This window comes from Antrostomus carolinensis, unplaced genomic scaffold (genome assembly GCF_000700745.2).
Source record: "Antrostomus carolinensis isolate BGI_N321 unplaced genomic scaffold, ASM70074v2 Scaffold48890, whole genome shotgun sequence".
NCBI classification, from domain to species: domain Eukaryota; kingdom Metazoa; phylum Chordata; class Aves; order Caprimulgiformes; family Caprimulgidae; genus Antrostomus; species Antrostomus carolinensis.
This window is the reverse complement of record NW_010288619.1, coordinates 1-14,304: the sequence shown is the minus strand read 5'-3', so window position 1 is coordinate 14,304 and position 14,304 is coordinate 1. Positions and strand designations below refer to the sequence as shown.

The 14,304-nt window shown below is 40.5% G+C and overlaps 1 protein-coding gene across 1 annotated transcript; it reads right to left on the bottom strand.

Annotated features, from left to right (window-relative positions):
• Window positions 1-2,297: 2,297 nt before the first annotated feature.
• Window positions 2,298-14,262, bottom strand: LOC104524393 (mitogen-activated protein kinase 12-like; the record flags this gene model as incomplete). Its single annotated transcript, XM_029084779.1, has 3 exons — window positions 2,298-2,409; window positions 4,435-4,493; window positions 14,138-14,262. Coding segments are annotated over 3 exons (296 nt in total), but the record flags the coding sequence as incomplete, so codon positions are not given.
• Window positions 14,263-14,304: the final 42 nt, after the last annotated feature.

Below are 14,304 nucleotides of genomic sequence, written 5' to 3'. Positions count from 1 at the left end.
CAGCCACACCTCACTCCCTGGGAAGGTAATGAGCAAATAATTCTGTAAACCATTTCCAAACATAACAAGGACAAGGAGGTGACTGACAATAGTCAACATGGATTTACAAAGGGAAAAATCATGCCCGATTAACTCCTTAGTCTTCTATAGCAAGGTGACTGGCTTGGTGGATGATGGGATGGCAGTCAATGTTGTTTACCTTGATTCTAGCAAGGCTTTTGAAACTCCCTCCCATAACATCCTCATAGACAGAGGAAGCATAAGTTACATTAACGGACAGTGGGGTAGACTGAACTGCTGGATCAAAGCTGACTGAGTCAGCTGGTTGAACGACCTGGATCAAAGTATAGGCTGGAGAAATGGGCTGAGAGGAACTCACTGAAGTTCAACAAAATCCTGCACCTGGAAAGGAATAATCCCATGCACTGGTACAGGCTGGGAGTTGACCAGTTTAGCAGAAAAGGATCTGAAGGTTGTGATGGACAAGCTGAATGCGAGTAATGTACCCCTGCAGCAAAGACAACCAAAAGCCTCCTGCATTAGGTAGAGGATTGCCAGTAACTTAAGACAGGTGATCCTTCCCCTCTTCACAGCTCTGCAGTGCTGTGTCCAGTGCTGGGCCTCCCAGTTAAAGAGAGACACTGAAGCAAATCCAGTGAAGGTCAATGAAGATGACTGTGGGACTGGAGTATCTGACACAAGAGGAGAAACTGAGACAGATATGATTGTTTAGCTGGGAAAATGCTCATGGTCCATCTTATCAATGTGCATAAATACTTGATAGAGACAGCAAAGAAGACAGAACCAGGTACTTCCAAGTAGTGCTCAGTGAAAGGACAAGAGGCAATGGGCAAAACACAGGAATCTACACTTAAACATAAGAAACATCTATTTTGCTCTAAGGGAGATTGAACCCTGGAACAGGGTGCCCAGAGATGCTGTGGAGTCTCCATCCCTGGAGATACTCAAAACCCATCTGCACGAGCTCTTGAGCAGCCTGCTCAGTTTGACCCTGATTTGTGCAGGAGGGTGGGACTACACAGTCTCCAGAGATCCCTTTCAGTCTCAGTGAGTTTGTTAAAAGGGATTAAGAAGTAATTTTCTTTCAGTGGGCTCCTTTCTAAAATCTTTCACAGCTGTTTAACTCAGGTGCCTACTAGTTTGGGCTTCTAAGTGATTTATCTGTGCTCCTCTCAGGCACTTCCCACTCAGATTTGTCACTAAAAATCTACAGTCCCTCTTGATCAATGCTGTCCCAGATTCAGAGATTTCAGAGACCCTTTAACTTTACATGCACATTACACAAAGGACACATACTTTTCCGTTTCACAGAAAACATTCAGATAGCTGGCTCAGAAAGGTATTTCAATATAGAAATAATCCCAATGATTTACCTATTTAAATTTAGCAATGAGCTTTAGTACTTCACAGAACTGGACTTCTAACACACAAGGACCAAACAAGCACTTGCTGCCATCCTTGAACAATTCCCAAAACCAGTGTGAGCACTAGGAGTCAACAGGGCTCAGAGGCCCTTTCAGGGTCAGACTTTCACCCCAAAATACCACACCTACAGGTTGATAGATACATATGGTACATATATACCATACCTATAGGTATGGTATAAATATACATACACACATCCCTGCCCCACCATATATCCCCCAATCCCATATATATACACATACATACAGACATATTTACACATATATACATACATATATATGCTCCTCAGAAGAGCACAGAAAGACACTACACTTAGAGCAGGTTGGGTGCAGAGTGCCTTAGCATCACTGTATCAGATCAGTACTAGTAAGCCAAGCAAACATCTCCAAATTAGAGAAATCTGAAGTTGATGACATAGCTGAGGACTCAAGTCAAGGGGAATCCACCTCTGAACTCAACAGTGGTTTCATTCTTAGTCTCTACGCTCTCCAATTAGCCACAGTATGAGGTGTGACAATCAACTACTGGAGATGAAGGCAACTAAAAATCATACCAGGGACTTTCTGGTGTACTGCAATAAGGAAACCAACGTCATCCTGGACCAATGTACTATACAGATCTTGAATGACTATCTCTTCTTTTCGCTTGAAAAAAGCCACAGACAAAAACATAATGCAAAAACCCCCCAGATAGCATATATCATCACAAAACAATTGCTGTGTAGAATGTCATTACTTTTTCTATATAAGGGGAGATAAATTTTATCCTGCTTTCAAACGATAAGTATTTATAGCTCTCCATAATGGTTTACTAGGAAAAAGGATTGTGAAATCATAGTAAAAGTGGCAAACCTTTAAGCCTTTCAACATCTGATATACCAGGAACTGGATGCGATCTTCAGTTAGTTTCTCATGCTTCATTATCTTACTCAAGTCTGTTCCCATAAATGGCATGACAAGGTAGCTTAAAAAAAAACAAACAAAAAACAATCAATTATCAGGACCATGCGTTGAACCAGCAGCAACAAAACCACCTAGCTGGTTCATTCAAATAAGCAAGGTCAGACATAACAGAAATTGAGTTGATCAAATTAGGAAGCAACAAGAACTTCCATTAATTTTCATCTCGGATCATAAACTGGGATCTTTGGTACTTAGTACTGGTAAGGGACATCAGCAACAGAAACCCTGAGAATGCCAAGCTGGCATTTCAAGGCTAAACTTCACTTAGGATCCAAAACTGTTATTTGCATTGCTTGTATAAACTCATCCTACAGAGTCTATCCTTCAAGTCAGGTCTGAACACAGACAGAGCCAGTCATGCCTTGCACCTGAGGACAAAGTAATCAGTTTTCTTTTTCTTATGAAGACAAGCAGATGAGTTTTCATTAAAGGAATAATCAGATGTGATCATTATTTCATAGCTACAAATTTCATTATTTAGACTTAAATGGGTTTCCTGTGGTTAAAATATGCAAATTATAATTCAACTGGTTTCTACTATTAAACCTGTATGAAAACTTAATTTATTCTATTAGAATTGTAACTGTAAACAACACAGAAATTGAATATAAAGTCATAAAGGAGATGGGACACTGATTTAATGTCTGGGTTTGGCCAGGACATTGTCTTCATCGACTGGTAAATGAGCAGGAGAATAGAGTGGCAGGTTGAGTAGGAGCATGCTCCCCTCTAGCCAGGAGGGCTTGCTAAGTCAGCTAGGTCTCAGACAAGACCAACCACTCACCTTGCTTCTGCTGCTTCTAGCCACAAATCCACTTGAATTTGATCATTATACAATAGGCCAAAACCAACATTTCATGACGAGTCAGCAAAGAGTCTCCCTCAAATGACACATTTGACCTTAATCCACAAAAGCTCTCTCTCCACTTTTGTTTTAAATGTGCACACATCTACCTCTGCTCATCTCTAACAGCTTGCTCAGTCTCCAAAGCAAATTTTGCCTTAGGTTCACCTGTTGCACTTTCAGTTACAAAAACATCCTTCCTACTTGACTTTCACCTCCAAAACTTGAAGGATTATTTTAGGGTCTCAGTTAAAACACAGTGCTTGAATGCTAATCATATACATGTGCATTCTGTTACATATGCTATATAAAGTGCTAGCACAATAAGCAATACGGACAACATCCTTTTTGGCTCAGTGATGATTTTGTCCCAAATGATCAATATGAACACATGGTCCATGTTTTCTATACTAATTTTCTACATTTTCCTGTCAGATGGCTTTCTTTGTTAGCATATAAATATGCTGCATTAGATGAAATCCAGAACAGCTCTACAAATGTAACATGAAATCTACATTAAGCCAAACAGGACTCTGACCATTGTTTCTCTAGTGACTCTAATTCACAAGAATTGCAGTAGGATCCACAAGCAAAACAGCAGACGTGCTAAATATCTTGTGTCTGAGATGCTGCCAAAAGGTCCTGTATATGCCTGGTGCTAGAAATGATCTGCATCATGTGCTGTTTGGACCACTGGACTGGGAAACCAGTCAGGGAGTACAACAGACCACAGTGCAGATAATCACCAAAAAATTCACTAGCCTCAGCAGTTTTTAATTAATCCTTGAATTAGGATGGATCACACCGAGATGTGTCATGCAGCAGGCATCATTTTCAGTCTATTTGTTTGGGTTAAAAATTGCCCTATCATTTGGGCAACCTGGGCCTCAGGGTAAGAAATCAGTACTTGAAAGGTGGATTAGAGAATTCACCAAGCTGCCATTTACTAAGGGCTAAAAGAAGTACACACCTTATAAAATAGGCAACTGGTTCCAATGACAATCTGGAAACCTCAGCCTACCAATTCTGAAGTTGACCTTAAGAGTTATATTAAGATGAAATTCAGAAAAAAAAAATCCATGAAGCAACAATTTTGGAATTCTTTATTTAAAAAAGCAACAACCCTTCTTCCCACACAAGTAATGACGCCCTGCTCCCAAGGACAAACAACTCAGAACTTACAAGTCATTAAACTTCTCCAGTGTTATATCTGGTGTGAACACATCCAGTATTCCAATGACCTAAAAATAAGGTAGGGGGAAGAGAAAAACAAAACAAAACAAAATAAACATGAATTAGTTCTGATTTAACACAAAACATCCCTAACTGCATAAGTGAAAAAATATCACCAAAACCATTTCCACAGTGAGACATCAGCTACAGCCATAAAGATGGCAGAAAGAACACCTAAAGTTTTGCATAGCAACACCAGGATTTATGTGTTAAATTTTATAACTGAGGGTTGTTTGACCCTGTGATAAAAAATGTATTTACTTGAACAAGAAGTTCAGAGGCTAACAATTTTATGCAAGAGGAGACAGCATCTTTTAACTTGGACCACTGACGTGTTTAAAATAAACCAGACAAATTGGTTTAAAACCTGAAGCAGTCATAAGTGCTATCCACCTAGGTGGGCCTGCTGCTTATCAATGAAGAACACTTTAAACGTCTTCTAATTTCAGTAACAGGGTAATTTAGATACATAGACTGCAATATCTAATTGAGAACACAGAGAAGAAAATAGAACTAAACTGGTTTTTGTAGAGAGTAAATTATCAAAAGCTGAATATGATTTACTATGGCATACACCTTAGGTTCTCCTTAAAAGTATTTTTTGTCAAACAAAAGCATTCTCTCTCTCAACAGAGAAAGAACAATCTAGTAAAAGAGACTTCCCTCCACAGTTTTTCCTACTAGTATAGTTTTCAGCATAAGTATACCAGCTGACTGGATGCATTATGGTAACTGCCAAGACTTCTCTCAAGCCCTTTAAACAAAAGAAAATTAAATATACAGAGTTGTAGCTGGAATTGTCTAAAGCCAGATCTTAGCTTGGATGCTGCTTAATCCAGGCAGTACCTAAACAGCACAGGCTTTTAGAGTTGCTCCTTTTCTACTTCCACTACTAATTCATGACCACTTCTGTCTGCTCAGAGGAAGCCTCCTAAGCCCTGGACTGTTTGTGGTGTTTCCCAGGTGCAGGCTGCTGTGTCAACAGGGGCGTGCAGGGATTTGCTGGAAAACAAGATAAAAGACTAATAACCTTTATAACCTTCTTCAGACCTATCTCCATGGCCAGACAGTTTAGGGACATCAGATTATACATCAAACTAGAACTGTATAAAATTAGAAACTTCAAGAAAGGAAACAGGGCTAGCAGCATATTACGTTGTCTGATGTTACCATCGAAGTACTAAAAGAAGGACTGCAAAATCTACTTTGATAACAATCAAGATGGGTTTCGGACATGACTACTATTTCTTAATTGTTCCCCAAAACAGGTATCTTTTAAAAAAAGAATGTGAAAGAGAAGCAAGAGCAGAAATTGAGGGAAAAAAAATGCAAGAAAAGAAAGACTACTTCCTTTATTCAAAGCTTTAAATAAAAATATGCAACTGTGATGAAATCCTTACTGCACGTAGTTTCAGCCTTTCCATATTCGGGGGAAACTACCACAGTTAGTGTGCACATTATCAAAAGGTCATAATGATGAACAAGATGGAAAAACTAATAAAGATGAAGACAGAAAATTACAACTCATTTTCTTTGTAGCCATATATATCTTTGAAAAAAATCACTAATAATATTTTCCCAAGGACTGCTATATGAAACTACTTAAATAATATGATTGCCATAAAACAGTAATTAAACCCACAGAGCATGTAGTTATTATTTGAAGTAATACCTTCAGTGCTAACATTACAGCAATAAATTATCCTTTTACTTTTTTGCATGATGGTTTTACATAAGGTTTTCCATTTCTGTGCAGAAGCAGGGAGAGAAAGGGAGAAGAGCAGGATTAGGAAGATGTATGTGACAACAATGGAGCACAGCAGAGCTCTAAGGGCACTTCCTAAGGCACTGTGTGTACACACACACAGAGCACACACAGACAGAAAAGCTCTTCACAGATTTCAGTGTTAAAAAGGAGGAAGTTAACGTTTTAACAGTCATCTTATGCAATATGAACTTCCCTATTAAGCCCCACTGTTTCAGAAGTCCTGCTTTTTTTTCCTCAAGGAGTATTTCCACGCCTTCATTTACCTAACCAAGAAACATAAGAAAATAAACCCCATCACATCTGAATGTAGCAGTGAAAGCCACAAGACACCACCATAAAAATAAGGGACACAGCAGAGGATGAAATAGCATGGCCACTGTACCGCACCCCTCTGTGTACCCGCTGTGAAACAAGGGAGCATGAAGAACATGTTTCCTTAAAGAACATACCAGCCCAAAAACACACTTAATGAAGTTCACTAACATTTTATGACTTTTCTGTTCAAGTAAACAGAGTTCCCAGTAGTTAGGTTATGCTGCCTGATATATAACACACATGACTTCAGAGGTAAAGTTGCAAACGGATGGAGACGAGCTTGTCACTGCTGCAAATCCTCTGCGGTGAAGAACACCACTGAGACCAACGCTCAGCTCCCGTTGAGGGGAAAAGCAAACAATAAACCATTATATAGAACTCTTTTTAACATGCCAAGGATTTCACAATACTTTTCTTCTTACTTCAGCTTTCTAAAAATCTTGCAATCCATTTTAGTGTCCAAAGTTGTAAGACACACTAATAGTTAATCAATTTAAAAATAAAAGCGAGGGACCCATTTCCTTTTTCTCAGTGATCTTTATTTAATAGCTGTGCTTTGGGATGATTTTCCTGTACTGGAACAGAGTCATTAGAATTTCCATTTAGGTCACGTGTTTCTGCAGATATGTTAAGCACAAGGAGGTACAGGATAAAATAAATCCTATGAGGAAGATAAAACTCTAGCTATTTCTTCAGGAAAAGGAAAAGAACTGGACAAAGCATAGGAAACTCACTCCTCTATAATATAATGGAAAATCCTGTGTCTGTGTAAAATGCTCTCAATTAAATACAGTATTTGTAAAAAAAAAAACAAAACAAACCCTTTACAATACTTAAAGATAATGTCCCAACACAAAAGTAAGCCACTGTGAAACAGTTACAACAATAATCTATTCTTCACAGTGTGGCCTATATGAACTGTAATGAAGGCATCTGTGAAACCTTCTGTAGCTCTATTTTTGGTGTTAACTCAGCAAATTTACTAATGCTATCAGAGATGGAAGCACAGCTGAGGAATGAACCCCGTACAGTCCACGATGGCAACAAAAAGCATCTGTGGAAAGCAGCAACAGCACTGCCCTTCAGGGTCTCATTTTTTTCCCCCATTAACTAACAAAAGGCAATTTTCAAATTATCCCACAAAGGATGCACTTTGTTTCCCACTGCCCATCTGGCTGAAAACCAACCAGGATTTCTGCAGCCTCCACTGAAGTACCGTCCTTGCTTGTATCTTGAGGAGAGAGTGTAATACTATCTCTTCTATCTTTTCTACTGGTCTAATTGTTTTCCATGGGTGTGCTTTTACTCAATGTATTTACTTTGTTGATTGTGTCTCTTCCCTATGAAGCCAGTGGGGGGTGGGTGGCAGTGTCTCCAGCCTTTCTTATCCCCATCATCTAAGTGTTGCTCCAAGACATTTATACTGACCACTCTGACCAACTTTTAACTACTGTCAACAAATAAATAACAGCTTCCCGTTGGTAAGGTGGTTTCTGCCCTTCCCTTCTCAGCTGCCTCCTTTTCCAAACATTATTCCAGCAGTGGAGCACAACAGCAAAGAGCTCCTCACCTCTATCCTCTCCAGCACTTACATGTGTCAGATTACTGTTATTCAAGGACTGTCCCACTGCATTTCTGATGCAAGCAGCAGCACATCAGTGAAAGACTCTTGTATAAATTAGTAAGTAATGTCTCTTATACAGTAAGTGCTGCTTTCTCTTGTGGATGTTACGCATGAAAACACAGTGAAGTTGAGTAGCTCTGGCACTCAGGCTACAAATGCAAGTACATTTTTTAAGAGAGATCCCTGCTGGGGTGGACTGAATTACACATTATGCTGCATTACGTTTTCTGCAGGGTTAGCTTCAACTCCATGCTCCTGCACTGTTCCACATCACAGGGGACCTCCATCCTTTTACCACACTAAGAAGCCCCAATCTTTTTAAAATTTTAACTACTTGCACACAAGGTTTGCACCAGAGTCACCTTTCTTCTTCACTGATTACTGCTACATGACAGGAGGGATGCCCGCTGATGGACAGAGAGCCTCTTTCCTTTCCTCCTGCCAGTCAACATCAGCAGGCACAAGCCATACCCAGGAGTGTCACGACAGTGTTCTTTCAAAGGATCCATATGTAACACTGGACAGATCCAAATCCTGCAGACAGAAACATCTTCATCTCTGGATTGGATGGCAATCCAAAGAGAAGGTTTGGGTTTCAATGCTGTCTTCCTTATTTTCACTTACTGGTCTAGGCTAATCAGTCTGCTTTATTAGTACCCAAGGCTGGTGTGTGAATAAATGGCTGAAGTACAGTCTGGGTAAAACACCCATTAGTCAGGCTTGTGAAAACAAGTAGAGGTTACAACTGATACCACTATGCAGATTTATTGGCTTTTGAGTACCAAAATAAGGGACGCTGGTGTCCCGTTAGCTCCCTAGCTGTGCTAAGCTTTCACGTCGCAGAAAAGCAGCCAGGAGTGTTTCTCCCCTACAAGCTTCTGACAGCAATAAACTACCCAGCTGTAACTGTATTTTTGCTTTCATAAGGAGATCTGCCATCGCCAGCCAGGATTCCCAAATTGCACTTTACTGGCACTCGTGTACCCAAAGAGTGGGAATTTTTAGCTGGTGCAGTCCTGCAGGACTTGCTGTGGGAAACCTCCTCTTAACACAGTGAGCATGCTTTCATCTGCAAAGACATCACTCATCTATAACCCTCTTCTTGGCCTGATTTCGTACACCACAGAGGCTGTTGCTCTTCCAATTCTCACGTCAGGCTAGATGAACTGCAAAAGTGACAGCTTTAAGATTTTCTCAGGCAGGAACATAGAGCACTTCACTGTTTTCTCTGGAACAAACTTCTTCCTTGGTCGATACTGTGTAGGTGTAAATAAAAAGCCCAACTCTTTTTCAAAATAAAGAAGTCAATAGAAAAGTAAAGGCCTGCATCATCCTCAGAAATGTAACTGCAGAGAAACAAGTTGGTGTCTGTTGGATATCCAAGTTCCTTCCAAAAGGGGAAAAAAACCTACATGGTTCTTATAATGCAAAACACACACTAGTCTTCAGATGTGGGAATACACCAGAGAATAATTTCCACTCAGAGCAACGAATGAGAGCATAATATAGAGTACCTTTAAACAAATACTGCAGTTGCCTCGTACATACAGGGTTTCCAGGAAGAGAAAACATCTGCAGAATATTAACCAACCCAAGAAACGTTTAACGGGCATTTGTCAAAAATGTTATGCCAGAAACATGTTCAGAATTTAAGTTGGTAGAATTGCATCAGAATTCCCATGGGAGCTTATATGTATACATAGGTATACACATATGTACATACACACGCATGTACCACACTGATAAAAGCCACAGTGTTCTGACACAGGCATCAGCATGAGCTGCTGCTTTTCTCTCCCTCTCTCCAGTGCCATCTCCCCTTGCCAGCTATTTTGCACTCCTGCTAGCATCCTCAAAAGTTCTGTTAGCAAACTGGGAGGTAAAAAGGGCACTGGACCAGTACAAGTCACTATGCAGTTGTTTCAACAAAAGTGGGTATCTGGGTATCGCTTCCAGTCCAAATGCACAATAAAATTCAAGTTATTTGCCAAATGAAACTGACTGTTCTGCACCTCTGTTCACTTCTCTGGGTTGTTTGAGAGCCAAAGCCAGGGCCAAAGTTAGCACACTAGCCATATTTTCCCTGGTTTTGGTTTTAAGTCAGAGCCATAATGGATAGTTTTAAGGGTCTTCACTTTAACCGAACTCAAAATGGAAAGAAACAGGGAACAAAAAAAGCACTACTGAAAAAAACTTCCTAAACAGTCTGTTCTTCTATACAAGATGCAACAGATGCAAAAGAAATAATCAAGAGCTGCTAAGGCTGTAGCGAGATGAATACTTCAAGCTAGCACGAATAAATGAAGGAAAAAAAAACCCCAACAAAATAAACAGTGTTTTCTTCATTCTGCCTCAGCTGTTTATATTCCTCATTTTCATGCCATTCCCTCTTTTGTGACAGAATACCCGTTTATGCAGCTACAGAGTGATCCGGCAGCTTATCCTGCTAGAAACTAACTTTTGTTTTTGGCAATGTCTGAGGAATCGATCTGGGTTAGACTGCTTTTTAGGCAGTAGAAGTAGCTTTTGATGTCTGTGAAACATCCCAGATCCTCTCAAACTAAAAGGTCTACCCTCCTTCCCCACAAAAAAAAAGTATCTCGGTGCCATTAAAGACAGCGATTTACCTCCTAGCAGCCAGATCTCTCCCTCTTCATACATAGCCTAAGCCCCACAGGCCTCAACACCATTCCTCCTCTCGATTCGTTTGCAAAGGGTTGATGAGAAGTCCCATGCTACCAAGTCTGCACGGTTTATATAGAAATATTCCTAACTACATTTAAGTAATGCCTCACTTGAGAGCCACCAGGCAGAACAAACGCTTCATGTATAATTAAGATGGTCATCCCAGCAACTAGAGTCGCCTCCTCCTGAAACGCCTAAACAGACGAGCAAACTGACCTGCGCGTTAACTTCCTTAGGAGGTAAAATACAATCCCAGTAAAATCCAGTAGGATGACTCCTGTACTTGTTTTTACAGGACTCCTGGTCATCCTACAACCCTTCCACACTAAGGAGATGAGCATGTTCCTCAAAGGGTCTATAATGGAGGTCATTCAGGGTATTAACCAGAAGTTTTCCTCCGTTTTCTTCACTCAAGCATGATATGCTGATGAATTATATCCCCTTAATGGAGGACCACAGATGCTATTTTTAGCACAATGTGTCAGACCATTACAATTTCTTCCATCATTCTGAATACAGCATAAGGTTAAATAAACTATGCTAATGTATTGCTATATGCTTAACACACTTCCCCGAAAGCTGTGAAGGGCAGAGATGGTCCATTGAGAGGTAATCACAGTGAAACAAACAAAACATCACACTCTTCATGTAACCTAACATCAAATGCAGCACAATTAGAGAAATAACTTTGAAAGAAAAACAGATCAGAAGAGCAAATTCGATGTACTTCATCTATCAAATAAACAGAACCTTTATATAGTTTATATCCTGAAGCAGGAAAAAAGTGATGAAGATTTGTACTGGCAGATCACTGCAACGTTGCAACAATACTCCAAATCTAAGTGGCAATACTGTTAGACCAGCTATCACATACCGTGCTGCCTCAGTACTTAGATCACCAACACCCAAGACAGAGATAACAGGGGCATCCCTATTTTACTGTGGTCTTTGAAACAATTACCTCAGTTTTATTAATCTTTAATAGCAGTTGTATAGATAGATAACTGCTGTTTTATAGAATTATACTGTAACGTGATAGTTAACAGAAAAATCAGGAAGATACTTCAATCGCTGTTCTACTCTACTAATTCCTGTTATAAGGAGATTTGCACCCACCTGAGTGGGGCCCATTCAAGACCCCACAGCCAGGCCCAGGGAAGCCACGATGGTAATGACAGAGAACAAGCAGCTGTCCTGCCACTACTGCACGTACCATTAAAGGTGTGCACAGCACACTGTGGACTGCTGATGTGAATGGGAAAGGACCTTACTGTCTGCCTGTAAACCCATTCTTTGGTGGAAATATGCAAAAAAGATGCTCTTTGACAGAATGGTAGCGAGCCAAAGGGGGAACAGCTAAAGGAGTATCCTGAGATCAGCACAGGGACTAGAAATCCTAAAAGGAGTTGTTGCTATTCCTAATTCACCATGGGTGAAATGACTGACAGAAGGGTGTGAGGCTGGGATGGTGGATGGAAATTCTCTTGATGGGCTGTACTGCCATATCAGCCTCATTGTGGATGGGTGGAGCACTCAGCTTCTACCTCCACGGTGCCCGAGAATCCCTGCAGGATCATTTATTCAGTCTTTGTCCTCTAACGAGTAGATGCCATAATTCATGGTAAAACAATTCCTTAATACATAGATCAGATTATTCTTTATGTGACCCAAACTGTTTCCTAAAACTGTAAATTATTGCCTTCCTTCATATATATTGATTTTTAACTCTTACAGATTGTGCTCACATTCCCCAGTGAGCATTTTTTTCTAGACTCTTTAATTATCAAACAAGTCCATGGAGGGGTTCCAGAGTATTATCCTGAAGGGCATACACAGCATAAAATCCACCAGGAGTGGAAAATGCTACCCAACAGATTATTCTGGGAAATGGAAGAAAAATAATCTAAAAATTCTGGACACAGTTAGGAGCTTGGCAACTGCACAAGCTGCTCTGCTCCCAAATGTTCAGTAAAGAAAATACCGAGAGTACGAAAGCCCATGCATGACACAGAAGTTCCCTGCAAACGTTAACTCTTTAACATATACAGCAGCAGTTATGAAGCAGTTACTTCAAAGGAAACATCAAGTAAAATGATCAAATGTATTAAAAGATTCAGACTAAAATGTTAACAGGCACACAGGTTCTTTAGCCTACAAAGAGGTCATTTTTTTTTCTGGACAGTCAGGATATCCCGCAGATTATTCTTCAAAATGAAACTGGATATTGTTGGCACTCACAATGTTGATACCATAACACTAAATGGCAATGACCAGCTATTGTTATAACCACTTTCTCTTATCCTCCCTTTCGATCTCTTAGCTTTGCTTGAAGGCCATCTGAAAGGAGCTATGCTCTAATCTCCCACATTATTAACATTTTAAACCAGATTCTCACACATAATTTTAACAATTCTCTCCAAACTCTCATTTTTTCACATGCATTCATGATGAACAGCACTTAGAGCCACTACTGTGATCCTCCAAGCCCATTCTGGGACCCCCCCACACCCAGAGTCTGTGCTTTGATTCCACAATAACTGTTTTTACACAAATCTTTATTTTTTAATTAAACCACTTAGCACTGCTGAGACTAAGTATCTTTATCTCAATTACACTTTCAATACTTCTGGCTACAGCTGTTCTTCCTTCACAATACATGGGATCTGTGCAGAGCTCTGTATTCTATTCTCTGCTTCCCAGTAAATCCATCTATTGGGGCATTCATGAACTTTTCCTATTTCACATTAGTACAAACCCAGAACTTCCAAATGCTTCACAAAAGATTAAAAAGAGGAAAACCTTACCCCCTCCTCAAAGATATGCATGTCTACCATAGCCAACTCCAGGCAAGTTCAGAAAAGAAGAGATACTGGCACCCAAGAGAGGCAGGCACAGACCCATGCTTTGCATTCTCCTGCACCTCACAGAAACAGAGCAACGGAGATTGTAAATTCTGGTCCCTAATCTCTCTCGATAGATCTCAGCGCAAACTCCACTGTGGTCCTAACCTTCCCCACCCAACTTTTCCCACGTGGAAATGAAGTGCTGTTTCCCACAGGACATTCTAATCTGTGGGAACTGATGTTTGCCTATAAGGGACAGTCAAAAGACAGACACACAGGCAGGTCTTGCCCAAAGACTCCTGAAGAGCATGCAGCTGCACATCTGCCTTGTCCAGCTCTGCATGACTTACTTTCCGTTCTCAGGGCGTGCAGGCTGCGGGCCTGGGGGGAGGTATATCTGCTAACGACCCAACTCACGTTTTCGTGCTTCATGTGTTTCAGGAGGCGCAGCTCTCGGTAGGCTCGTTTGGCGAAGAGTTCAGACTGAAACGGGCGGTACAGTTTCTTAATGGCCACTTTGGTACCGCTTCTTCCATCAACGGCTGAGCTTTAAGGGAAGAGTTTGGTGAGTGAGGCCGCACACC